General features: G+C 41.5%; 2 protein-coding genes across 2 annotated transcripts in view; one reads left to right on the top strand and one right to left on the bottom strand.

Moving 5' to 3' along the window:
* Positions 1-3,317, bottom strand: part of MEIG1 (meiosis/spermiogenesis associated 1) — a 9,998-nt gene extending 6,681 nt beyond the window's left edge. The window contains exon 1 of the mRNA XM_006872600.1: positions 3,171-3,317. Coding sequence (XP_006872662.1) covers positions 3,171-3,308 — 138 coding nt within the window. The 5' untranslated portion in view covers positions 3,309-3,317. The remainder of the gene's footprint in view (positions 1-3,170) is intronic.
* An 11,220-nt stretch (positions 3,318-14,537) lies between these two features.
* The window catches only part of DCLRE1C (DNA cross-link repair 1C), a 50,472-nt gene continuing 37,202 nt past the window's right edge, over positions 14,538-27,807 (top strand). Inside the window, exons 1-4 of the mRNA XM_006872615.1 lie at positions 14,538-14,649; positions 20,707-20,758; positions 24,562-24,646; positions 26,302-26,361. Of these exons, the coding sequence (XP_006872677.1) occupies positions 14,541-14,649; positions 20,707-20,758; positions 24,562-24,646; positions 26,302-26,361 (306 nt within the window). The 5' untranslated portion in view covers positions 14,538-14,540. The remainder of the gene's footprint in view (positions 14,650-20,706; positions 20,759-24,561; positions 24,647-26,301; positions 26,362-27,807) is intronic.

Below are 27,807 nucleotides of genomic sequence, written 5' to 3'. Positions count from 1 at the left end.
TCAACACTTTGGGTAGCCAATGTCCAAGTTGCCCATCCCAGTCTACTCTGTGTATGGAGGGGGTGGGAATGATCCTTGCTGTAAAGATTTGTTCCTTCTTTTGAGCTACTGCATCCATAGGTGTAGGTCAAATTCATCAAATAGTATCAGATTACTCTTTTTTTCCTCTTCTTTCTTGTTCTGGTTGAGCTCTGATCATCCAGTCATTGAAGCCAAGTCAAGTGGGTATTATCTGCAATTGTGGGTGTTCTTCTGCATATGCCCTCTCTTCTTATCAGCCGGATGCTTCACTCTCCACTCTTGTCCTCTGTGGCTATGTCACTGACTCTAGGCTCAAGAGTCCCCAGGTCTTGTCACACTGCTGGCCGACCAGGTCTCCACCCAGGTTCACAAGAGCCTATTGAACATTGTAGGGCTTAGCTCACAGCTTCACTGCTGTTTTTCCCTCATTTCCCCTTACTGGTGATGAACAAGGTCACCAATCAGGGTGTGTATTCCCATTGAGTCTTAGGCTTGGAAGGAGGTTTGCTCTGAAGAGAGGACGCTTATTTTTGGACACAGCATTAAAATAATAATGCTTGTGCTCTAGCTATTTAAAAAGCATAGAACTTACAGTAATGACTACTATCCTTAAGTGATGGGGACAGAATAAAATATTAACACATACAAGAAAAAGGATACATGAAAATTACAGTCGTCAAATCTGCATTTTAATAATTTATTTTAAGTTTATCCCCACCAACTTTAACATGTCAAATTGTTGCTGTTGTTAGATGCCATCCAGTCAGTTCCAACTCATAGTGACCTGTATAGGGTCTCCAAGAGCAACTGGTGGGTTTTAACAGCTGACCTTGTGGTCAGTAGTCCAGTGCTTATCTTACAATTAATGCCACAATTAATGCATATTGAAGTATTAAAATTTTAGGTTTATATTGCCTCTATTTCTATTTGTCCCTAATTCTTAGGAAGTATTAAGTACAGACCAAAGACAGACTAAAATGAAGGTAGAAGACAGAGAATATAAAAATCTGAAAAAAAAAAAAAAAAATCTACAAATGATTTGTTGTTAGGTGTCATTTAGTCAATACTGACAAATTGTGATCTTATACATAATAGAATGAAACATTGCCCGGTCCTGTGCCAGCCTCACAATTGTTTCTACACTTGAACCCATTGCTGCTGCCACTGTGCCAATCCATTTCATAGGGAGGTTTTCCTTTTTCACTGACCCTCTATTTTACCAAGCATGATATCCTTCTTCAGGAACTAGTCCCTCCTGACGATATGTCGGAAATATGAGAGATGAAGTCTGGGAATCCTGGCTTCTAAGGAGAGCACTCTGGCTATACTTCTTCCAATACAAATGTGTTTGTTCTTTTGGTGGTCCATGGTACTTTTAATATTCTCCCCCTATACTATATGTCAAATGTATCAATTCTTTTAGTCTTCTTTATTCACTGTCCAACTTTCACATGCATATGAGGTTACTGAAATTCTAAGGTCAGGTTCACCTTAGTCCTCAATCTGACATATTTGCTCTTGCAAACTATAAAGAGGTCTTATGCCTGATGCAATATGTCGCCTGATTTCTTGACTCCTGCTTCCATGATAAGTAGTGCCATCGAGTCAGTTCCAACTCACAGAGGCCCCGTATAGGGTTTCCAGTGAGTGTCTAGTGAGTTTAAACTGCCAGTTGCCAACCTTGTGGTTCAAACTAATAGTGGTCAAGTGCTTATCCTACAGTACCATGAGCAAAATTAAAATTTATCTTTATATTATTTATTGGTCCAGTGGTGAGGATTTTTGTTTTCTTTACATTGAGATGCAACCCATACCGAAGGGTGTGGTCTTTGATCTTCATCAGTAAGTATTTTAAGTCCTCTTCAATTTCAGCAAGGAAGGTTGTATCATTTGCATATCACAGGTTGTTAATGAGTCTTCCTCCAATCCTGATGCCACGTTCTTCTTCACATAATCCAGCTTCTCGGATTACTTGTTCAGCATGCAGATTGAATAAGTATGGTAAAAGAATATAACCCTGGTGCACACCTTTTCTTTTTTTAAACCAGTTGGTGTTCTCTTGTTCTGTTTGAACAACTGCCTCTTGGTCTCTGTACAGGTTCCTCATGAGTACAATTAAGTGTTCTGGGATACTCAGACTTTGCAATGTTGTCCATAGCTTGTCATGATCCATACAATCAAAAGTATTTGTGTAGTCAATAATGCACAGGTAAACATCTTTCTGGTATCCTGCTTTCAGCCAAGATCCATCTGATGTCAGCAATGAATCAGTGCCTAAAAAACTGTGTTAATAATAAAACACAAAATAATTTTAAAAGAAAACTGTGACCAAATGATAATACTTGGTTAAAGCCCCAAATCTGACAATTAAAACTCATTTATAAATACTGTCATATCCTATCATCTTAAAATTTTAGCCTTTTAATATCTAATAGAGTATTGTTGTCAAGTGCTTTTAAGTTGGCTCCAATGCAGATGCATAGTAATGCCGTATCATAGGGTTTCCAAGAAGAAGCTGGTGAGTGTGAACAACCTTTTAGTCCAGTGCTACAAATGACCTACAGCACCACACCAGGACTCCTCCAGTAGAGTAGATGCATTTTTTAAAATCACATTGTAAGTCTAGTGCCATGTCTAAATTTAGATCCAGTCTTTGTAAAGCAAAGCCATGGCTCTAACTAACCTCTTGGGAAAGGCTGAGATGCATAACAAGAACCAGGGTTTCTTCTCCAATAAGCTCCATAATAAACATGGAATTTAATCCTTTCTAATCCATGGTTAAAACAAAAAGGACAACAGTACAGCACAGAAATAAATAATAACACAACACAGAAAGAGATTGAACTTCAAATCACAGGAGTATCCAAGTGAGGGAAAAAGACTGTTCTGATGGTCTGCCATAAAAGGCTCACTGAACAGAGCATACAGGGATACTTAATTAATAAAAGCAAGAGGGTGAATTCTTAATGGTTCCAAACTGAAGGATCAACTCTGCTCCCAGTCTGCCTGGTACATCACTCTCCTGGTCACCTGTCAACTCATCAATAAAATGAGAGTTAGGAGTAGGACCCCCACTCCAGTGAGTCTGTGGTTCTTTGAGCTTTAGTACTTTTCATCATCTAACAAACTTGTTTTGATCTAAACCTTACCATAGAAACGTGTTTCACTTGTTTATATTCAATTTCATCCCGGTATCCTGCTTGTTGAAATCGGTACAGATTTTCAATCTCTTCTGACCACTTTTTGGCACGACTTATTGATTTTGGTTTCACATCAGAACTAGCCATGGCTACAGAGGTCTTATCACCAGTTATTTCTGAAAGATGTTAAAACAGTGTTAATACACAATTTTGAAAGTCCCTTTAAGAATGAACAAAATCATACAGTTAAGAATCACACCAAATGCATTAATTTTTTTTTTAATTCAATTATAAAATTGAGGACTCATGTTGTTTTTTATGGGGGAAACCCCCTTTGAAAGATACCATTGTTAAATGCTGGCTAGGATGTGGAGAGACTGGGACCCTCCTACATTGCTGGTGGGATTGCAAAATGGTCCAGCCTCTTTGGAAAACGGTATGGTGCTTCCTCAGAAAGTTGGAAATAGAAATACCTTATGATCCAGCAATTCCTCTACTTGGTATTTATCCAAAAGAAATGCAAGCCACAACACTGGTAGATATATGCACACCAATATTCATAGCAGCCCTACTTACAATAGCAAAAAGATAGAGACAGCCTAAGTGGCCATCAATGGAAGAATGGATAAACAAACTGGCACATACACACAATGGAATATTATGCTACCTTTAAGAATAACACGGAAGCTGCAAGCCACCACATAACATGGATGAACTTTGAGGACATTATGCTGAGTGAAATTAATCAGTCACAAAAGGAGAAATACTGCATAGGACCATTACTGTAAAAACTTAAGAAAAAGTACCTACAATAAAAGGGGGAAAAAAAATTCTTTGCTGGTTACCAGGGTGTATGGGGTGAGGAGAGGGGAGGGAGGGGAAGGTGGAGCACAGGGTAGGAAATAAACACAGGATAGCATGGGTACTGGGGGGTGGCCAATACTCAAGAATGGGGAGGGGAATGGAAGAACAAGGTGGATGGGATAACAGTTAAGCAGGTTTGCATGGACTAAGTGGGACAGAGGTAAATAATGATGTATGCACAACCTTGGAACAGGGCTATGAGATACAGGGATTAAGGCATGGTTTGAATGGGTAAAAGAGGGAAAATAATGCTAAGATGCTTGGCTGTCTTTTGAATCTTGGTTTCCCTTGCCTACTATTGTAAAAAGACACTTGAGGGGAGAGAAAGGAATAGCGAGAAACATCACCATAGAAAGCCTGTAAGTCTGTCTTCAGCCTATAAGTCCTTCTTTAGCCTACCACTGACTGGAATACCTAAAATGGGGCTAGAACTTGCCCATTGAAGAAGGCTTCCTGCAGAGCCTTTGCATAACATAAGACCGTAAGTGGAATCCTGAACCCCATTCAAATCTTCTGAGATGGGTAATTTCCACTTCAAAGGACAAGCAGCCTGGAACAGCTAGAAGAACAGAAGATACTTCTTGAAAGAAAGACCAGCAGGAAAAATAAAAAACAATACGGGCAGTCTGATTGACTACTACAAGAACAAGCAAGTTGTTCACCCGGGAGCCATCAAGGAAAGCAGTCAGGGTCCCTCAGGGCAACCCCCTTCCAAGACTGAGACTCAAGGAGAATACAAGAGCAAACATGTGGTCTTGCTGATGACCACATTGGTCACCAATAAGGGGAAGTGGGGGAAAAACAGCAATTAAGCTGTGAGTTAAGTTTGACCATGTTCAATAGACTCCTGTCAACCTGGGTTGAGACCTGGTTGGTCATCAGTATGGCAAGACCTGGGGACTCCTGGGCCCAGAGGCAGGGACATGGCCATAGATGACTAGAGCAGAGAGTGACGCGTCCAGCTTATATGAAACGAGGGGAGATGCACAAGAACACCCATACTTGCAGATAGTACCCACTTGACCTGGCTTCAGTGGCTGGATGATCAGAACTTGACTAGGAAAAAGAAAGAAAAGGAAAAAAAGTGTAATCTGCTACAATTTGATGAACTTGACCTATACTTATGGATGTAGTAGTTCAAAAGACGGAGCAAATCTTTATAGCGAGGATCATTCCCACCCCCTTGGTACACAGGGTTGACAGGGATGGGCAACTTAGACATTGGCTACCCTAACTGGGACAGGGGGCTTACAAAGGCAAGAAATGACTGGCTTACACGCTTTCAAGAGGTAGCCTAGTTCCAGAGGGTATGGGGGAAGATAGAATCTCCACTGAGTGGTTTCCAACATGTCTGGACAGGACTGGTGAAATGAGATGGGGATAAGACTCTTGTGCTTCAATAGTGAATAATTGCAATCAAGAGTGACTGTGAGTGTTAGAAATGTAAAGGTAGATGTTTTGTAACAAAAGGAAGGGAATGGTTGGCTTTGCAGTCCAGGAGTGGGACCATCAAGGGAGAAGAGTGGAGTGCGCGACCCTATCCAGAGAAGCAGTGACGCCAGAGATGGGAGGCAGAGATGATGACTGTGGAGAGATGCTGCTGCTGGTGACTCTGAACTCAGGGAGGGAGAGGGGCTGTGTGCTGATGACCGGGGGCAGGCTTGTGGGGTATACCCTTTGGTTGTTTCATGATACATGGAGGGGATTGTAACCATTGCAGTGAAACAAAATACAATAGGATGAATGTAAAGCTAATGTTCTTCCATGTAAACTATCACTTAATTCACAAAAAAATCTTAAAAAAACAACAAAAAAACACCATTCTTGTTCTTAAAGTGCTGTTGAGTCGGTTCCGACTTACAGCAACACTATATAGTATTTCCAAGGCTGTACATCTTTGTGTGGTACTGTGGGTTAACGCACCAGACTGCAGAGTCATTTGTACTGCAAGGTCAGTGGTTCAAGCTCAACAACTGCTCCTCGGAAACCCTATACAGGGTTACTATGGGTTGGAACTGACTCGATGGCACTTAACATCAATATCTTTGCATGAAGAGAAAGTCTCGTCTTTCTCCCACAAAGCAGAGAGACGTTTGGTGGACTCAAACCTAGTGTTTTACAGTCCAGTGCTTATCATACATCCCGTGCTCCTGAAAGATACCACTGTTGTTGCTGTAAGTGCAATTATGTCAGCACCAATTCATAGCCACCCTGTACAGTGTTTCTGAGGAGTGGCTGCTGAGTCTGAACCACATCAACCTTTCAGTTTGCAGTCCAGTGCTTATCCTACAGCGCCACACCATAACTCTGAAAGATATCACAGAGAACTGTTTATTTCTCAAATTATATTGCACTCAGAGCTATGGAGTGATATCCTAAATGCTGTATTCCATTCTGGTGTTCCCAGGTAATCGTGTGCACAGTTCTGAAACCACACTCTTTCTTTTAACTGCCCAATTGTTGTTGTTGTTAGGTGCCATCGAGTCGTTACCGACCCATAGCGACCTTTTGCACAACAGAACGAAACAGTGCCCAATCCTGGGCCAACTTCTAACTGCCCAATAGATTACCAAAATATCCCACTACCATTCCTTTTGTTTATACTCAAAATGACATCTCCTGTTTCCTAGAAAGGAAATGTAAAATCAGTCTTCTCACTCTCTCCCCTTTCTTGTTTCTGGGACACAATGGCATCTTCTTTTTCCATATCTTAATTGCTTGGGGACAGCCGAATCACTGCAATCCATTTACTCAAGGTCAGTGTGGTGCCCGATCCTGCAATAAACAATAAGAGAAAATATTGTTGTTGCAAAGTGCCATCGAGTTGTTTCCAACTCATAGTGACCCTGTATAAGGTTTCCAAGGAGCAGCTGGTGGGTTTGAACTGCCAACCTCGTGATTCATAGTCTAGTGATTACCATGAAGCACCATAAATGCCATGAGAGCTATATGGCTGCTACAATACTGACATCATTGATTTGAAAATACTGTACAGGGTCATTAATCGTCTTTGAAATTCACATATTCAACTCTAGTTCATGTAATTGTCTATTCACCTAACTTTCATAACTAGTTTTTCAAAGAATAACCTTGAACTTGTTTTCTCAGCTACTTCTTATTTTACTACCAAAATATATTAGTCATTTAACTGAAATAATTTTCATCATAATTCCTTTAGAATTTTCTTAATTCCTTGAATCCATTTTTCTACTAAAACATATTTCCGTTGGCTAAAACACATTAAAGTCAAATTTTATAATGTATCAAATTCATAACTTTCTATTTTTCCAATTACATGATAAAGACTCACTATGAGGGGAAAAAAGGTAATACATATATTAAAGTTCAAAAAAGAAAAGAAGGTAAAATAACCATTTTATCATCCCTAACATTAGGTAAACATCATCTCCAATGCACAGTGAGTAAGGGTAGATTTATATAAAGGGGTTTTACAATACACACTTTGAAAATACAACATATTTTGCTTTACCTAGATTTAACAGGAGGAAAAAAAGAAAACAGAAGTATAACTGATATCAGATAAATGTTTCTCCAATATGAAACACACAACCTAAAAATCCCCTCTTGGTTAAAGAGAAAAAGAACTTTAGAAGGCTGGAAGTCATTTGTCTGAACTCTACATTTCTCATATACAAGAACTAATGGAGCCTTTTCTATGAAAAATAAGGAAATTGGACTTATGTTTCCTCTTGCCTCTTCTAGATTTAATGACATTATTTATTTAACATCCTAAAGTCTATGATGTACACTCTCTTCTGAAGCCATAATTCCTATTGTTGTTTGAACTTACTTCCAGATTTAAATGAAGTCATTTCAGCCATGCAGGTTTTTGACCTGATGAAAACAGTAACTACTTAAGTGAAAATATTAGTATTGTTGCTTTCACTTTTCCAGTGTGGAAGACCAACATAGAAATTGTTCAGAACTAACATAAGTATCTCTAGCATAGTGGTTCGAATCAGGCCGCAAACCTCAGGGTCAGCAGTTAGAAACTACCAGCTGTTCCACAGAAGAAGATGAGGCTTTCTGCTCCCGTAAAGATTTACAGCCTCGGAAACCCTGTACAGGGTCGCTATGAGTCGGAACCAACTCCACGGCACGTAACCACCAAGATAATTAAGGATAATGTTAATATTTAACTTTCTAAAAATTTGTTATCCTTATTTATTAGGTTGGGTTCGTTCGGGTTCATGTTGCATGCTTAAGGCAATTATTATATTGTATTCTATTACATTGTCATTATATGAGTTTATGTAAATTCTTTAATACTTGGCAAAATAATAAGCTGTTTCAGTGAAACACTTATCCTTAAGTTACATTCATTTTCACGGGTGGTTAACTGTGTGTGTCACTGCTACACAGTAGAACAGTTATGATCCATAAATGATTTGGACATATGTGGTTGTGGTAGTTATTATATGCCAAATATGTGTCTGCGTGTGTATGTTGTTGTACCGTCAATTTAGCTCTGATTCTGAGGAGCGGCTGGTGGGTTTGAACTGCTAGCCTTGTGGTCCAGTGCTGATCCTACAGCTCCACACCAGGACTCTATCTCCAGTGCTTATCCTACAGTGCAACGCCACCCTAGCGGCTATTATAACAATACTACATAGTAGTGGTGCAAATTCCATATATATTATTTTAGTCTGTCCTTCCTTTCAATTATCAAAGAACCCAAAATACTATAGTTGGGAAGAATCAACTTACAATTCCTTAATTATTTCAATGATTTTGGAAAATTCAGTGACAATACTAATTCCATTAATAATATTAAACATTTTGAAACTTAGTGTTTATTGACCAAGTCGGTGAAAATTAATTAATCCTTTCTTGTTGTTGTTTAGTGCCCTCGAGTCGGTTCCGACCCATAGCGACCCTGTATAGGGTTTCCTAGGAGCAGTTGCTGAGCTTGAAATGCTGACCTTGCAGTTCAAATGGCTTTGCAGTCTGGCGCATTAACCCACCGGGCCACATCAGGACTCCAATTAATCCTTTAGACATCTATAATACTCTAATCTGCAGAAACAGGGAATGTAAAAGCAATTTTCCTTGGAAAGACCTGTGCTTCTATCTTGCAAAAATTCAATTCTATTAAACAGCATTATGGTTTGATTATAAAAACCCACCACTGTCAAACACCTGACAATTTTAACAGAATAGAAAACATTCTAATGTAATAGACATCTCCGATGTAGCCTTTCTCACTGCCAGGGAGTCCATTCTGACTCATCATGACGCTATATAGGGTTCTAGAGACCGTAAATCTTTACAGAAACACAAAGTCTCATCTTTCTCCTGAGGAACAGCTAGTAGCTTTTAACTGCTGACCTTTCAAGTTAATAGTCCAGTACTTAATCCTTCAGAGCCACAACAGGCCATCTCTCTGCTCTCTTCTATGCAAAATCTAGTAGAAGTCCTTTTCACCTTTTTCCATCTGAACATGTTTTACTGGCACTAAAACGCCAAGAGCATCAGTAACTGTAATCTTCCGTCTTTCCCCATTTTATTCTTTCCCCAAAGGCAGTAGGATGTGACCTAGCAACATGTAATCTCGGCCAAGTCATTGAACAGCTGTTTCCAGATCGGTAAAAGGGCAAAATATTAGACTGATTGTGTAATATAAAGGCCTCACATTGTCCTTCCCAATTTTGGGGGTTATTCAGCAAAAACAATCCAAAAATATGCCCTATGAGCCTTGGTTCAAAGGTGCAAATCTGTATTTGCGAAGTGTAAATTCCTTTCAGGGTCCCACAGGTGACTGACATGCCATTCCTGGTTTCACAAATTTTCTTTGTGCAACAATTTGCCAACTGTATCTGACATAAAATCTGTTTAGTGTGAATGAAAAAAAAATATTTTATAAGCTGTTGTTGTTAAGTGCCGTCAAGTCGGTTCCGATTAATAGTGACCCTGTACAGGGTTTCCCAGGAGCAGCTAGTGGGTTTGAACCACAGACCTTGCAGTTGAAACCGACCTTGCGGTCCAGCGTTTATCCTACAGCGCCACACCGGAACTGCTTCGATGCTAGCGATTAAACAATTGACTCATGGGAGGAAGTTCAAAAGTGGCCTCAGAGTCGTGGTCACTTGGCCGATAGCGGCACGAAACTGGCAAGATCAGATTCTGAAATTCAGAGGGCGCCAAATAAAAACGCTGCACTAGACAAAGAAAACTTGAAAACAGAAGACAAAGCAGATAGGCAGTCAGGAGCCCAGAAAACGAGGCGGAAGAGGCGGGACTTAAATTTCCGGGGCGGGGCTAGGGCCAGGAGTAGAGGAGGGGCGGGCGGTCAGACCCAAAAGCGACGCATTTACCCAAATCTGAGGTCTAGGTCTCCGTGGTTATCTTCTTTTAAAGACCAGAGGCGGAGCTCCCAGGAGCTCTCGGGTGGGGGTCGTGGTCCTCGCGGTGTGCCCTCAGGATCCTTGGGCTGGACCCGCGAAAGGCCAACTGTCGCGGCCTCTGCGATCCTCCGTCTCCTAGCAACGCAGTGGCCCCGCCCTAGGGCCCGTCCTGACCCCGCCCCCAGCGAATGGAGTCTATGCGCTGGCGCGAGGGCTGGAAGGGGTGGGGGGGAGGAGTAATCCGCGGAGTCAGTGGTGATTCTGGGATGAGCACCTTACAATGGCATACTCTTAACTAGAGGCGGTTGTTGTTAAGTGCCGCTGAGGTGGTTCCGATTCATGGCAACCCTGTATAGGGTTTCCGAGAAGCAGCTGTTGGGTTTGAACTGACCGTGTCCAGTCCTTATCCCACAGTAACATACCAGGACTCCCTAACCAGAGGTAGAGGTGAAATGTATTATTTGCTGCTGCTTTTGTCCCAGAAAGAATTTCCTGAGAAAGCAGTTGGCCATCGCGTTTATCGCCCCTGACAATACTTACCTCCTAACTGTCCCTCTTTTATTTATTCTGTGAAGATTAATCTATCAAGCGTAGTCTGGCAATTGGTAAACCTACAATAAATGATAGCTAGAGCTTTTAATATTTTTTCTAACATCTGAATCATTATGCTTAAAATACCATTTGCTGGCAAGTTCCCAGATTTATTTCATCTCAGATGCACCTTTAAACTGTATCTGGGCACTCAGTGTGTTCAACATCCACTTGTCCAAAGGTGTGACTTTCTTCTAAGTCAATCGTTTAATCAGTGAAACATGCTCTTTGCACCGTCGTCTGCATCTCAGTTGATGGCACCTAGGATCCCCACTTTCACTGACCCTCTTACAGGCAGATGAGTCCTGGTGTGGCGCTGTGGGCTAGTGCCTCAAACTGCAAAGTCATTTGAACTGCAAGGTCAGTGGTTCAAGCTTACCAGCTGCTCCTTGGAAACCCTATGCACGGTTGCTATGGGTCGGAATCCACTTGATGGCACTTAACAACAACTACAGGCAAACCTCAGTGATATGAGGGTTTGGTTTCAGACCACTGTGATACAGTGAGTCCCACTGTAGTCTAATAAGTGTGCAATAGTATTGTAAAAAAAATCTGGAATATTGTGAGAATTACCAAAAATGTGACACAGAGATACAAAGTGAGCTCAGATTGGGAAAATGGCACCAGTAGATTTGCTCAGCTCAGGGTTGTCACAGACCTTCAGTTTGTAAAAAGTGCACTAAAGCAAAGCACAATAAAGCGAGGTATGCCTGTATATCCAATCTACCAGTAAAACGTATTGTTTTTATTATGAGAGAAAAGACTGCAAATTCAAATGTATTTTATGGATGTGCCTTTATTAAATCTTAAGTAATGGTTTACTTGTGATTTATTGACTATGCAAATGCATTTGGCTGTGTATCATAACAAATTATGGATAATATTGAGAAGAATGGAAATTTCCAGGACTCTTAATTGTGCTCGAGAAACCTGTACACAGAGGCAGTCGTCCAAACAGAACAAGGGGATGCTGAATGGTTTAAAATCTGGAAAGGTGTGTGCCGGGGTTGTATCTTTCACCATACTTAATCAGTATGCTGAACAAATAACCCCCAAAACTGGATAATATGAAGCATAACATGGCATCAGGATTCAGGATTGGAGAAAGGCTCACCCACAACTTGCAATATGCAGATGATAAAACCTTGCAGGAAGCAAAGAGGACTTGAAGTATTTACTAATGAAGATAAAAGATTAAAAAGATTACAGCCTTTAGTATGCATTGTACCTCAATGTAAAGAAAATGAAAATCCTCACAATTGGCCATAAAAACATGATAAAAGGAGAAAACATGGAAGTTGTCAAAGACTTCATTTTGCTTGGATCCACATTCAACACTCATGGAAGCAGCAGTCAAGAAATCAAAGGATTTGCATTAGGCAACTCTGCTGCAAAACACCTCTTTAAAACTGTTAAAGAGCAAAGACCTCACTTTGAGGACTAAGGTGTTACTGACCCCAAGGCACAGTGTTTGCAAAAGTCTGAACACAGAAAAATTGATGCATTTGAATTATGGCATCATAGAAGAATACTGAAAATACCATAGTCTGCAAAAAGAACAAACAAATCTGTTTGTGTGAAATTATTATCACACACTTCGGACAAGTTATCAAGAGAGACCATTCCCTAGAGAAGGATATCATGCTTGGCAAAGTAGAGGGTCAGTGAAAAAGAGGAAGATTCCCAACAAGATGGACTGACACAGGGGCTGCAACAATGGGCTCAAACATGACAACTTATTAGGATGGCACAGGACACAACAGTGTTTTGTTCTGTTGTGCATAGGATCATTATGAGTAAGAAATGACCAGAGGGCACCTAACAACACAACAGCAAACAGGACAAAGACAAACCAGACTAAAGATACAGATGACGGAGACCAGCAGTGTGAGGCCAGAATGGTGTCCCAAAGGATTCACATCCATATAGGCAACATGTAGTAAGCACAGCATCTTTTTTTTATTTCAAAAAACAAACAATTGTAATATTGCATATATGATTTTATGCTTATGAATTTATCTAAGTACATAATTCCTACTATAACTCTTTATTCCTTTTAAAAGTATAGTATCAACAACACAACCAAACCCACTGTGGTCAAGTCAATTATGATTCGTAACAACCCCACAGGACAAGGCTGAACTCTTTAGGAAACAGACTGCCACATTCTTGTCCTGCAGTGACTACTGGGTACCAACAGCCTACCTTTTGATTAGCAGCTGAGAACTTAACCACTGTGTCACCAGCGCTCCTTTTAGACAAGGATACCTGTATTTGAAAAGGAGCTCTGGTAGAGTAGTGGTGTCAAATCGGGCTGTGAACCTCAAGGTCAGCAGTTCGAAGCTACCAGCTATTCCGTGGGAGAAAGATGAGGCGTTCTGCTCTCGTAAAGATTTACAGCCTTGGGAACCCTGTACAGGGTCGCTATGAGGCGGAACCAACTCCACGGCATCTAACAACAACAACAACCTGCATTTGAAAAGGGACTGTTGAGTAAACTGGCTGCAGGAACATGCTAATATACTCATATAAACAAATTCTCTGAGAATGGTATTCTGATTTTTTATTGCGCTGGGCAGAACTCATCATCCCTCGATTTATTCCCATATTATTTTGTATCTCTGTGAAAGCTTACCATGTTTTGCAAACGTGTCCTCTTTCCACCGACTTCAAGACTGAAAACAACTTAAAGGCACATCTTAGTCATCCATGTAAGGTTTGTCACAGTGCTGTGCACAAAGCAGGACCTCAAATTGTTTGAGCTGTTTGCAGTTAATAACAGTGGCATTTAAGAATTTTTAGGTAGGGGCACAATAAATGTTACTATAATTATCTGGTAAATCTTAATACTTTAATCTTATAAAAGTGGTTTTGGTGGTTAAGAAATTATAGACCAAGTCTCTCTCTATTATCGTATCTTTTACACATCCTTTCAATGTTCTAAAAAAAAAGGTTCAAAAGTGGAGAAAGGCTAGCAGCGAAGGCATCCTTGCATCTTAATCTATGATTATGCATTTAAATTGTGATCATCGGGTATTGTTTATTTACTCTGTAGATATAATTTTATCATGGTCATGGTACGAGGTAGAAATTATGATTCCCATTTTAAAGGCGAGAAAACTGGAAGTGGAATAGAAAAGCAGAAAGTGGGACGCAGTCTGATTCTAAAGCGAAACAGCTGCTATTGGGTGTTTCAGCTTCTGCGACGACATTGCTCTGCCGAGGCTTTCGCCAGGAACCAGTCCCCTCGATCCGAACCCTCCATTTCACCCAACCTCTCCAAGTCTAGGCATAGAAGCCGGCTCACTGCAGGGCAGCGCCGGGAGCACTCCTCTCGGGTTTTTTTAAATTCAAAGGTTGCGCGCAGCAGGAACTTGACTAGACATTCCATAGCACCGCCCCTCCGACCACAGAACTTCTTTGATTGGACGAGGCTGCGCCTTGGCCGGCCAATGGCGAAGTGGCGGGCGGACTCCCGGAAGTGGAGATGTGATTTGCTACCGCCAGATCTTCCTCTACTGTCGGCTTGGGGTCCAGTTTGTAGAGACTGGGCGACACTATGAGTTCTTTTGGGGGACAGATGGCCGAGTATCCAACCATCTCCATAGATCGCTTCGACAGGGAGAACCTGAGGGCGCGTGCTTACTTCCTGTCCCACTGCCATAAGGGTGAGTGAACGCTGCCCACTGCCCGTGATGCCAGGGGCTGTTAGTGCTTTCGCCCCGCGGGGAAATCGCCCAGTGGGCTAGAGACCGTAGGTGCGACGGGCCCCGGAGCCAGGGGAGGGGTATTGAGCTACACCTTGTCCCATTCTGGCTCTTCACCCTCTCTAAGGCTTTATTTCATCATCTGTAAAATGGGCCGTGGAGTCCTGGTATGGCGCTGTAGGATAACCACTGGACAGCAAGTAAGGTCGGTTTGAACCAGCTGCACCTCGGAAATCCTATACAGGGTCCCTGTGAGTCGGAACTGACTTGAAGTCACTTAACAGCAACAGCAGCAAGACAGGGCCCTACAGTTGTACGTCTGCCTGGTTTGCACTGTCAGATCTATTTGCTCAGGGGCAACTATTAGTGGTAGTCATCAGAGGGGCCTGTATTAGTCTTCCCGCCACATCCTCACTACCATGTTAGAAAGGAAATACGATGCGCATCAAATTCTGCCAGACATCCCAGCAATTGTTAATAAGTAGGCACACACAGAAACATCGACACTCAAACAATCTGCCTAAGTGGCACGAAGTGCAAGTTCCCTCTCCTTTTAGATGTTCTGTCTACTTCCAGTATGGAAAGGTCCATTTTAGTGTAGAGGCAAGATGGCAGCAAGCCACCAGAATGCTAAACTCTCACAGCGAGTTGCATGGCTATTTAGGAATTAAATCTACAATGTCATCCTTCTTGGAGCCCCTAGGCGAAGCAAACTGCTCAACTGCTAACTGAAAGGTTGGAAATTAGAATCTACTAAGAGGTGGCCTGGAAAAAAGGCCTGGCGATCTACTGTTAAACAATCAGCCCTCTAGAACACATTTCTCTCCTGACACACATGTGGTGCCAAGTAGAAATACACTCCTTGGCAATTGATTTGTCATTCCTAATGATATGGGCTTGAAGGTTTACCAGGTGTTCACCAACCACCACATGAGGATAGAGTGTTAGTTTTTTTGTGTGGTTGTTCAATTTCAACTCATGGCAAACCTATAAGGCAGAGTAGAACTGTCTCATGGAATTTCTAAGGCTGTAATCTTTATGAGTCCCTGTGTGACACTGTAGGATAAGCACTGGACTGCTAATGTAAGATCAGTGGTTCAAACCCACCAGTTGCTCCTTGGAATCCCCTGTAAATAGGTTCGCCATGAGTCAGTACCAACTTGATGGTACTAACAACAACAACAATCTTTATGGAAGCTGATTTTTTTTTTGGTGGGTTCTAATCACTGACATTTTAGTTGTTGTTGTTAGGTGCCATTGAATGAGTACCGACTCTTAACGACCCTGTGCACAACAAAACGAAACACTGCCGGATCCTGGGCCAACCTCACCATTGTTGCCACACTTGAGCCCATTGATGCTGCTACTTTGCCGATACATCTTGCTGGGGAATCTTCCTTTTTTTCTCTGACCCTCCACATTAGCTGAGTGTTTAATCACTGTGCCATCAGAGTCCTTTACCCTATGACATAAGGAGCTCTAAAATTTCTGTTTTTAGATCCTTTGTTTTTATTTCTTTCAAAATGATTTCCTTCTTTCAGCTTTCCTTTAATTTATCTATTGCTTTTCCTAGACTTCTTGAGTTAAACTGTTGTTGTTGTTAGGTGCCGTCGAGTTGGTTCTGACTCATAGTAACCCAGTGCAAAACAGAATGAGACACTGCCTGGTCCTGCGACATCCTCACAATTGTTAAGCTTGAGCCCATTGCTGCTGCCATTGTGCCAATCCATCTCGTTGGGAGTCTTTTTTTCACTCACCCTCCGTTTTACCAAACATAATGTTCTTCTCCAGCAACCGGTCTCTCCTGATAATATGTCCCAAGCATGGGAGATGAAATTTTGTCATCCTGGCATCTAAGGAGCATTCTGGCTGTACTTCTTCCAACACAGATTTGTTTGTTCTTCTGGCAGTCCATGGTACTTTTAATATTCTCCAACACTGTAAAGAGTTGTTGTTCTTAAGTGCCATAGAGTAGGTTATGACTCAGCGACTCTGGATACGGTTTCCGAGGAGCAGCTGGTGGGTTTGAATTACCGACCTTGTGGTTTTCAGTCCAGTGCTGAAAACACCAGGAGCCCAATGAGAATAGACACGGTCTCTAAAATATTTTAGCTAATTCCCTGAGTTTGAATACCACTAATTTCACAACCTTTGCTCATTTTTAAAACCTGTTTTGGTGGTGGTGGTGTGCTGTGAAGTTGTCATAGTGACCCTGCATAGGGTTTCTGAGGCTGTAAATCTTTATAGGAGCAGCAAGCCTCATCTTTCTCCTGTGGAACAGCTGGTAGTTTCGAACTGCTGACCTTGAGGTTAGCAGTCTGACTGACTGACTAGCAACCACTACACTACTTGTCACTGTTATTAAATGCTGGCAAGTCGATGCTAATTCATAGTGACCCTGTATAGGGTTTCCAAGGAACAGCTGGTGAATTTGAACTGCTGATCTTCTTGTTCAAACCGACTTTGCAGTCCAGAGCATTAAGTCACAGCATCATATCAGGACTCCAGTAAATTGGTTGGTTGGTTATGTGCCGTGAAATCCGTTCCGACTCATAGCAAACCTGCTATGGGTTTCCAAGGCTGTAAATCTTTACAGGAACAGAAAGCCTCATCTTTCTCCCGAGGAACAGCTGGTAGTTTTGAACTGCTAACCTTGAGGTTAGTAGCCCAACTTATAACTAAATCACTAATTCTACCATTGAAAACCATTTTGATATTTATTATGCTAGTTAGTACAGCCTTTAGCATTGATTAGAGATTGTTGTTAAGTGTCATCAAGTCGATTCTGACCCATAGTGACCCAGTATAGGGTTTCCGAGAAGCAGCTGGTGAGCTTGAACTGCCGACCTTGCGATTCAAACAGACTTTGTAGTCCAGCGTATTAACCTACAGCGCCACACCAGGACTGCCTTTTGAAGTGTGGACTTTCTGAGTAGCTTGAGAAATAGCAACTGCCCCCTACCCCTTTGGGATGTGAATTCCCTCTAGGGATTACTAATGGTACCTAGTGTAACAGACTCTGATATAACATACATGCGGCACCTAGTGTAATGCACTTCCCAAGTATTTTAAAGTAAATTACAGATAGCAAAGCCCTGTCCGTCCTCACAAGCTTGGTGTGAAGATTAAATATTGTCTTGCTTGTGGAATCGATCCCTTTTACTTTACCACCAGTTGCTGCAGAGTCAATTCCTACTCATGGTGACCCCCATGTGTGCCAGAGTTGAACTGTGTTCCATAGGGTTTTCAAAGACTGAAGTAGGTCACCAGACCAATCTTTCATTCAAGGTGCCTCTGGATGGGATAGAGTTTTCAACAGTTTGATTAGAAACCTACTGTCAGTAAATCACCCAGGGACAGATCTTACAAGTTATTGCTTTGGGGACATATCTTTTCTTCCCTGATTAAAGTCACCCACTGTCTCTCTGTCACGAGGCAGAGCTAGACAACCTCTCTCTAGTTGCCAAGGAGCGCTGTCAGATCTTTCTGCTTTTGCTTGAGAATAATATTTTTTGTTTTGATTTTCATTAAAAATCTTTTTCTGGATGTTTAAGAGTACTAGAAATAAGAGTGTCTCTACTTTTGTGTTGAGGCTCTCAAGTTAAAATTTGATGTTGTTGTTGTTAAGTGCCATCGAGTCCGTACCGACAAATAGTGACTCTATGCACAACAGACTAAAACACTGTCCAATCCTGGGTCACCCTCATTACTGTTGCCACGCTTGAGCCCATTGATGCTGCCCCTTTGCCAGTCCATCTCGCTGAGGGTCTTTCTCTTTTTCTCTGGGTTTGGTTTTAGGAATAGTGAGCTTGGAGGAATACTTTGTCAAAAAACACTTGTAAAACCATCATTATTCTGCATATTAAGTAAGAAATTGATTCCTTCTAACGAGCAGTTCATAATAACTTTTTCTCTAATCACATGTACTTAACCAGGGTGTAATCTCATCAAGGGTGAGAATTTAACTTCCGCTTTTGGGGTTTTCTCACATTGTGTGCCAGTGGTTTTTAACCTTTTTGGACACAGACTTCTTTTTATATTTGGCAAAGTGCTGGTGTGGCTCTGTGGGTTAATGCACCAGACTGCAAAGTCATTTGAATTGCTAAGGTTGGTGGTTCAAGCTCACCAGCTGTTCCTTGGAAACCCTATACAGGGTTGCTATGGGTCAGAATCGACTCGACGGCACTTAACAACAACAACATGAACTCTTTCTAGAAAAAAAATTCACATACTCACATTATCATCACGTTCTGATTAATTGGAGTGGGCTCTGGACCCCTGAAACCTATTTATAACCCAGTGCTCCACTCCAAACCTGTTGGCCATCAAGTTGATTCCAACTCATAGTGAGCTTGTAAGACAGAGTAGAACTGCTACAAAGGATTTCCAAGGCTGTCATCTTTATGGAAGCAGATTGCCTCATCTTTCTCCTATGGAGGCATTGGGTGGGTTCAAACCACCAACCTTCCGCTTAGCAGCTGAGTGCTTAACCACTGTGCCACCAGGGTTCTTTAGAGGTCACTCAGGGTAGGCTTTACTAGTGTTGATGAGGCTTGGGAAACAAGAGGAGAGCCAGCTCATGGTCTAAGATAGTGATCCAGAAGGGGGCAACTTGATGATTTCTTCTGGCCAATGAAAAGGAAAAAGGCCCTGGAAAAGAGCCTGTGAGTGCAGTTCCCGTTGCACGGTGTAAACTCATGCAGGTTCTCTTGTCTAGGGCTGCTGGGATAGGGTATCTGGATAAAAAGCCTCCAGTGTGCTGTCTGCCGTCAGTTTGGGAGCATGGGGCGGAGTCCTGACTCATGCTGCAGACTCTTCAGCTACCCTGCTTACTGAACTGAGTGTCCTGCTCTAGGACCTACCCAGGGCATCTAAAGACTGGACGATTGAGTGAACTGCCCTGTGTTCACTGGGTTTAAGGATAAATTGAGGGTGTGGCTATGTGTCTGTAGGGGGATGGTGGTGGTAGTAATATGCCATGGAATTGGTTCCGACTCAAAGCGACCCTGTATAGGGTTTCCAAGGCTGTAAATCCGTACGGGAGCAGTAAGCCTCATCTTTCTCCCTCGCAGAACAGCTGGCAGTTTCAAACTGCTGACCTTGATAGCCCAACTTGTAACCACTATTCTATCAGAGCTAGCTCCTTGTAGGGGGAGGAGGGGAAGTGGTTAGAATAATTAGAACTGGTTTACTGTAACGAAGTAATTTAGAAATGTTTGGTCATTGTTATCTAGGCTTTTGCATGCTAAAGATTCAAGACATATTAAAATATGTTGTTGTTATTGTTAAGTGCCGTTGAGTTGGTTCTGACTCCCTGTATAGGTATCTGAGGAGGGGTTAAGAGTTTGCACCACCAACTTCACAGTTCAAACCGACTTTGCATTCCAGCGCATGAACCCACAGAGCCACACCAGGACTACTATCTATTTAGTCTGATATTTGGTGTAAATCTTATGTTTCTTTAAATATCCTCTTTCTGTATCCATTTTTTGGAGTGCAATGGAGCAATCGTGTGTGGGTGATAATACCCCCACCTTTCAGTTAGGCAGTCAGAGTAGGGTGAGGAGATCATGAAACTATTCTCATTCTTGTGTGAGCCAGTTTGCCCTCCTTCTAGGTGGAATAACAAGGGATGAAAATTGAATGGATCACACAGAGCATGGCCTGAAGAATAGTTTGCTTAAAATGAAGAAGATATTAATGGAAGGGCTGGAAATGTTCTGAATGAGATTGTGACTACTCTTTCTTATGGCTGCTCAAAGTGATTTTGATTTGGCCCTAAGATGCAAGGGACCATATTCTTTTTAACTTGCTGTTGCTGGTCGACTTCAGGTTCCTGATCTGTTCTCAGATTATTCATTCACAGGTGAAAGAGTTAGTAGCCTGAAGAATCAGTCTTTTTTAAAAGTGAACTTCTCAGATAGGTTCTTAAAAGGAAGCTTAAAGAACAGGTGACTCAGTTTCCTCGTGCTAAGAAATCTTCTGGAAAAATGTTTTGATTGATTCTTTTGTTTTTAGATCACATGAAAGGGTTAAGAGCACCTACCATGAAGAGAAGATTGGAGTGCAGGTAATTTCTTTTACTGCTTGCTTGTGTTGTGTGTGTATAAACATTTTAATTGAGATATGACATCTAGACAGAAAAATGTACATATTGTAAGGGTACAGTTTGATGAGTTTTTACAAAGTGAACACATCTGTGGAGTTTCCACCTGGATCAAGAAGTAGAATGTTTCCAATATCACCAAACTCCTTGGGACTACTCCCAGTCATTCCCCCTTTCTCCTAAGGTAACTGCTATTCTGATATTTGTCACTATAGTGTACCTTCGGCTATTTAAACTTTTTAATGTAAATGGAACTGTATTTATATAAATGGATTCTTATACATGTCTTCTTTCAGTTAACCTTGCATATGTGTGATTCATCTGTGCTATTGGATGCATGCTGTTGGGTTCATTTTCATTTTTTTGTCACATTTTATAAATGAGGGCTTTGTGTGGAATGTGGCAATGGTTTCTCCATACTAAAGAAGCTAGGCCATTTTTCAAGCTGAACAATTGCATTCTTTTCCTGTACCCATTGAATAAATCTGAATTCTAAATTTTCAGGATATATATTTGGAAAAGGTCTTAAAGACTTTTGACGTTTTGGACCAATGGAGGTCAATTTCTCTACCCATTGGTATCAATAGCCTGTGTATTTGATAGCAATATATTGTATTTATTGAGTACTTATTATGTGCTGGCCACCATGCTAAATAGATTCCATGTATTTATTAGTGCAGCAGGTTTTTTAGAACTGGTAAGTCAGGCACACTACTGTTCAGTATATCATAGTGAGCTACACAGACAAACATCCCTGCCCTCTTAGAGCTCACATTTTCATTAGAGCCTCTTGATAACCTTTTGAATAGATACTTCTATTATTTCTATTTTACAGATGAGGAAACTGAGGAACCAGAGAGGTTAAATTAGGTGCCCAAGGTCACGCAGCCAGTAAGTGGCAGAGCCCGGATTTCAACCAGGTCTGTCTAATTATAGAGCCTGTGTACTAGTTATTGATTGCTGCGTAATAAATTACCCCCAAGTGCAGTGGCTTAAAACACCAACAATGACTTCTCTCTCAATTTATATGGGTTAACAGTGCAGACAAGACACAGAGGGGATGCCACCTGGGGCTGAAATGATTGCAAGGCTCATTCACATGTCTGACCCCACAGTTAGGAACTGGAACAGCCGGGGCTCTGGAAGAATGGTGTGGTGGTGTCTGACCTCTGACTTCACAAGGGGGAAGGAAAATCAAACTCAACATTAGCCCAAGGATGATTCTTAAGATTCTCAGACATACCTCCACCCTCCAGCCTTTACCAATTCTGATACCAACCATCGTCCCTCCTACAGCACTTTCTATTTCCCTGCTAGGTTCAGTATTCCATTACAGTAGCCACATAGAGGTCACAGACAATATTCACAGTAACAGAATTTATTAGGGAATTTTGTTGTTGTTCTTAAGTGTTGTTGAGTCAGTTCCGACTCATAGAGACCCTGTATAGGGTTTCCAAGGAGCGGCTGCTGGGTTTGAACCACAGATCTTGCCATTAGCAGTTGAGTGCTTACCCTGTATTGCCATACCCCGGAAGTTAACAGGTTACAATTCAGGATCGGAAATGTTCAGGACACAGTTCTTCGGTCAAGAGTGCCTCTTCTCAGGGGTGCCCGCAGGTCATCAATCTCAGCTATGCAGCCCCATGGCCTCTGCCCTGCTCAGGCAATGTTACCAAGCTCTTTAGTGCTTTTGTTGGTGTTGTTAAGTGCTGTCGAGTCGATTCCAACCCATAGTGACCCTGTATAGGGTTTCCAAGGAGCAACTGATTGGTGAGCTTGAACCGCCAACCTTACGATTCAAATGACTGAAGTCTGGTGCATTAACCTACAACACCATACCAGGACTCCTAAGTGCTTTTAGTGCTGTGGGTAAATGTCCCCAGGACACTCCATTCCACCTAAAGTAAGCCTCAGCCAAAAGGCACTCAGCTATACTCCCTCCGTGGGTCAGGCCTACTGCTCTGCCTCCTGCTCTTGATTCTGCTGCCACTTTTCCTCTGCCCTCATTTGGTGTCTCAGCTCTGTCTCCTGGATCAAAGAGATTCAGCTCTCAGGAATGACTGGGCCCAAGGGATCACTCCACTCCTCCTGGCTTTTCTTTCTTGATGGTAGTGAGATGCCAATTCCTACTTTTGAAATGGCTCATTTAAAACCCAGCAGGATGGCAAAACTGACCAGTTCCCAAGTTAGATTTTCATATACTATATTTGAATGGCCTCACACAGTCATTTGATGTGAGTCACAGAGACTATAACTAGAAGGGTCGTATCTGCAGGTGGCTTGGGCATCTCCTTATCTCTAAAAAGCCTCTTCAGCATGATTTAAGGCTAGCTGGACTTCTTACTTGGAAAATCAGGGCTTTAAAAGTATTTGTCCCAATAGAGAGCCAGAAGGAATCTATATTGCCTGAAGATCTAACCTCCTAAGTCTTGCAGTGTCACTTCTGCTACATTCTATAATGCAGTTACAAAAGTCTGCCCAAGCTCCAACTTGGACATTGGCTACCCAAAATGGGAGGTGGGAGGGCTACAAAGGCAAGAAGTGACTAGCTTACAAGTTTTCAGGAGGGCACAGAGGAAGGTAGAATCTCCACTGAGTAGTATCCAATCTGTGTGGGCAGGACTGATGAAAAGAAATGCGGATAACACTCATGTGGTACAGTAGTGAATAATTACTATCAGGACTGACTGTGAGCGTTGGAAATGTAAAGGTAGACATTTTGTACCAAAAGGAGGGGAGTGGTTGACTTTGCAGTCCAGGAGCAGAGGGCCTTGAGACCATCAAGGGAGAAGAACGGAGTGCACGACCCTACCCAGAGAAACAGTGACACCAGAGATGGAGGCAGAGGCTATCTGGGAACTGTAGACCCAGAGAGGGAGAGGGGCTGTGTGCTGACCACCAGGGGGCAGGCTTGCGTAGTGTACCATTTGGTTGGTTGATGATGCGTGGAGAGGATTGTAACCATGGCAGTGTAACAATATACAAAACGATTAATGTAAAGCTGATGTTCTCCCAGGTAAACTATCACATAATTCACAATAAAATATTAAAACAGAAAAACAAAACAAAACAAAAGTCTGCCCAGGTTCAAGGGGAGAGATCACAGTGCCCTCTTTTCAATGGAAGAATTTCCCTTTACATGTTCTAAGAAGAGCGTGTGGAACAGGGTATATATAAATGTGTCTGTGTTTGGAAAATACAATCTGTCACAGACTATTCTTATCCTCTAAACTTTAGCACATTGCAGTTTTTGTTTTTTTGTAAAAAGTTAATTACAAAATTGTTTTTGTTGTTAAGTACTGTTGAGTTTGAACCCTGTGTAGGGTTTCCCTGCAGTCCAAACGACCTTGCGGTCCAGTGCATGATATAAAAATATTGCAGAATACAAGTATATTATGTATAATGTTCCCTCACCTCCTTTCCATTTTATAGAGTTTGCTTAACATCTAGTTGCTGTCTTTTCAGATAAATTGATCATGTTCAAACTTATCTCTTTACTGAGAATGGTGAGGAATGGTGACTTCCTTTTTGAGGAGGTCAGAGGACATGGTATTTTCTCTGACCTGCTTCTTCCCCGCCTCCCTTTCCACTCTTAATGGGACTGAAAGAGGCAGTGGAGTACTCTGGGAGCTACTGCAACACTTTTGTAGCAACACAATTCCTGAATTCTTAGTGATAACTGATAGATGACGAAATGTGTTTCTCAGTCACCAAGTAAGACGATTCACTTTGGATTGTACTGAAACAGCTTTTGTTTTCTCTTCCAGCTTGAAGGTTTTCTTATACTGTTCTCCTGTTACTAAGGAATTGTTGTTAACTAACCCGAAATACAGATTTTGGGAGACAAGAATTGTAAGTTTAAAAAAAATTTTTATAGCACTAATTCCATTTTTAAGTAGGAACTGTTTGTAGAGACAGATTTATTCAAAGCCCGATTCCTCACACTCTGTATTTTCTTCACATTAATAAGACTGCTAGTAATATTATTAGTAAATCTTGGAACTTAGTTCATGAGGTAGATTGTAGAAATAATAAAAGATAAGTTATGTCGACTTGGTTATTAGCAAAATAGATAATGATTGTTGTTGTTGCTATTGTTGTTAAGTCCTGTAGAGTCGGTTCCTACCACTAGCAACCCTCTATAGAGTTTCCGAATTGCAGCTGGTGAGCTTGAACTGCTGACCTTGTGGTTCAAACTGACTTTGCAGTCCAGCACATTAACCCACAGAACCACACCAGGAAGCCAGATAATGATAGTACATGGGAAAAAGAGCCAATTTATATGTGAGCACATGTGAAAATCCTAACTAACATAGTAACTACCTGAATCCAACCCTATTTAAAGAAATAAAACATCATGAATAAGATGTGTCGATTCCAGAGCTACGAGACCATTTTAACACCTGAATCTCAAATACTGTGTTTTACATTTCTGCTCGTTTGTTGAGTGCTGTTAAGTTGGTTCCAACTCATAGCAACCCTGTATAGGGTTTCCGAGTAGTGGCTGGTGAGTTAGAACCAGTGACCTTGCAGTTCAAACCAACCTTGTGGTCCAGCGCTTTAGTCCACCATGCCACACCAGGACTCATTTTATATTAGTGTACTAAAAAGATGGAATGTTCCATTCATTCGTTCATTGATACTTGTTGAATGCCTGTTAATACTTGTCATTGTTCTGGTGAAATATGTAAGCTCACGCACTCTCGAGCAATTGCAATCAGCAAACCAGCTGTTTTTATACAGCATCGTGGGTTGATCCAGACCATGTTCCATTGCATAACACCTAAACACACACATACACACACACACATGCATGACTACATGGCGCTGTAGGATAAAGCTGGACCTTGAGGTCGGTTTGAATTTCAAGATCGGTGGTTCAAACCCACCAACTGTTCCTTGGAAACCCTATACAGGATCACTATGAATCAGAACCTACTCGGTGGCACTGAACAACAACAATGTATTTTATAGAATCCCTGGTAGCATAGTGGGTTACGAGTTGGGCTGCTAACTGCAAGGTCAACAGTTCAAATCTGACGCCTTCTGCTCTTATATAAAGATTTACAGCCTCAGAAACCCTATACAGGGTTGCTATGAGTCAGAACAGACTCCATGGCACACAACTACAACTATCACATATTTTATAAAGATTCAAATTCAAGGAAAGAGGGGAATTGAGGAAAGGGGATTGAAAGTGATAAAGGATGATGACGTGAAGGTTGTAAAATGGAATTTATGGAAATGGAATTGGTATGTCAAAGATATATACATTTATGGCTTTTGATACATTTTTCCATATCCACTTCCAGAAAGATCTTATTTTAGCTTAATTTAGTTGTTTAAGCTTTTAAAATGTATAGTATGGTGAAATAAGACATTGTTATGCAGAGAGAGTCTATAGCTTTTCTCTTAGTCTGTGTTTCAGTTGTAAAGACAAACAAAATCGTGAAAAACTAAGTATGTATCACTTGGCACAAACATGAGCGCTTGTTTCATTTTAACAGGTATCACTTGAAATTGACACTCCTACCCAGATACCTTTAATTGATGAAGCATCAGGCAAGGTAATGAAATTCTTAAAAATATTGTGTGGTTTTTAAATTACTTAATGTTAGAAACATTATCTTCTTCCTTGATTTTGATTGCTCATATAACCATAAGTAAAATTTAGAGCAGTTAAGCTTTTAGGACAACAAAAAAACCCCACATTTATGATATGTTTATTTCTTGCATCCAAAGACTTGGACACAGCTTACATTTAAAATTGTACCTTTTTAGAATTGTAGCATAGTGGTTACAAATCGGGCTGTGAACCGCAAGGTCACCAGTTCGAAACTGCCAGCTGTTCTGCGGGAGAAAGATGAGGCTTTCTGCTCCCGTAAAGGTTTACAGCCTCAGAAACCCTGTACAGGGTCGCTATGAGTCGGCACCGACTCCACGGCACATAACAACAACAACAAATGCTAATGAATAGAACTCTGTGTCATTATCATTTTTTTATAAGTTTATTATGTTGTTGCTGTTCAGTCAGTTCTGACTCTTTATAGGGTGTCTGAGGAGCCACTGGTGAGTTTGAACCACTGACTTCTGTGGTTCAAACCAACCTTGTGGTCCAGTGCTTATTTTTAAAAGTGTGTAATTATTTTTCATTCTTCAACTTTGGAGTAGGTACTTTGGTGTTGTGAATGTATTCTTTCAAAAGTAAGGTCTATGGAGCTACCATTTTTTTACCTCAAATTCTACGTAGGGCTAGTAGGTATCTTCCTGTAGCAGATCAGGTTGTTGTTGTTGTTATGCGCCGTGGAGTCGGTTCTGACCCATAGAGACCCTGTATAGGGTTTCCGAGGCTGTAAATCTTTACGGGAGCAGAAAGCCTCATCATTCTCCCGCGGAGCAGCTGGTAGTTTCGAACTGCTGACCCTGAGGTTAGCAGCCCGATTCATAACCACTATGCTACTACATATTGGTAAAAGGTGTTTCTCAACATGGGCCGCAAACAGTGGGCATGCTCTTGTTGCTGAGAGGCAGGCTGTCCCTCTCTGATCCTGATATGTGACCTTGTGTTCTAAGGCTTTGTGCTTTGTTTACCCAACCCCAACCAATGACAGATCACAATTTAAAGGGGCCTTCAGAATTAATAGTTTAAAATGCACTGTGAGTTAACTGTTATTCAGTAGGAAGCTAGTATTTAGAGAGCGCCAACCCCATGTCCTCAGGGCTACAGAGAACCCCTCAAAGTGCAATGTGGTGAATTGGGACAGTTAGGATTTTAGGAAGTGGGTATGTTCTGCCTCTTTCTTCTAAATAGCAATTTTATTGAAATAAAACTTACAGAGCATACAATTCACAGAGCATAAAAGTGTACAACTTAATGACTTTTAGTATATTCACGGAGTTATGTGTCCATGACCACAATTCATTGTAGAACATTTTCATTTTTCCAAAGAGAAACCCTATACCCTTAGTTGTCACCCTCACCCAAATTCCCCTATGGCCCCCAGCCCTGGGCA

The sequence above is a fragment of the Chrysochloris asiatica genome, unplaced genomic scaffold, assembly GCF_000296735.1.
Source record: "Chrysochloris asiatica unplaced genomic scaffold, ChrAsi1.0 scaffold00206, whole genome shotgun sequence".
Classification (NCBI taxonomy): Eukaryota; Metazoa; Chordata; class Mammalia; order Afrosoricida; family Chrysochloridae; genus Chrysochloris; species Chrysochloris asiatica.
This window is presented reverse-complemented; position numbering and strand designations above follow the sequence as displayed.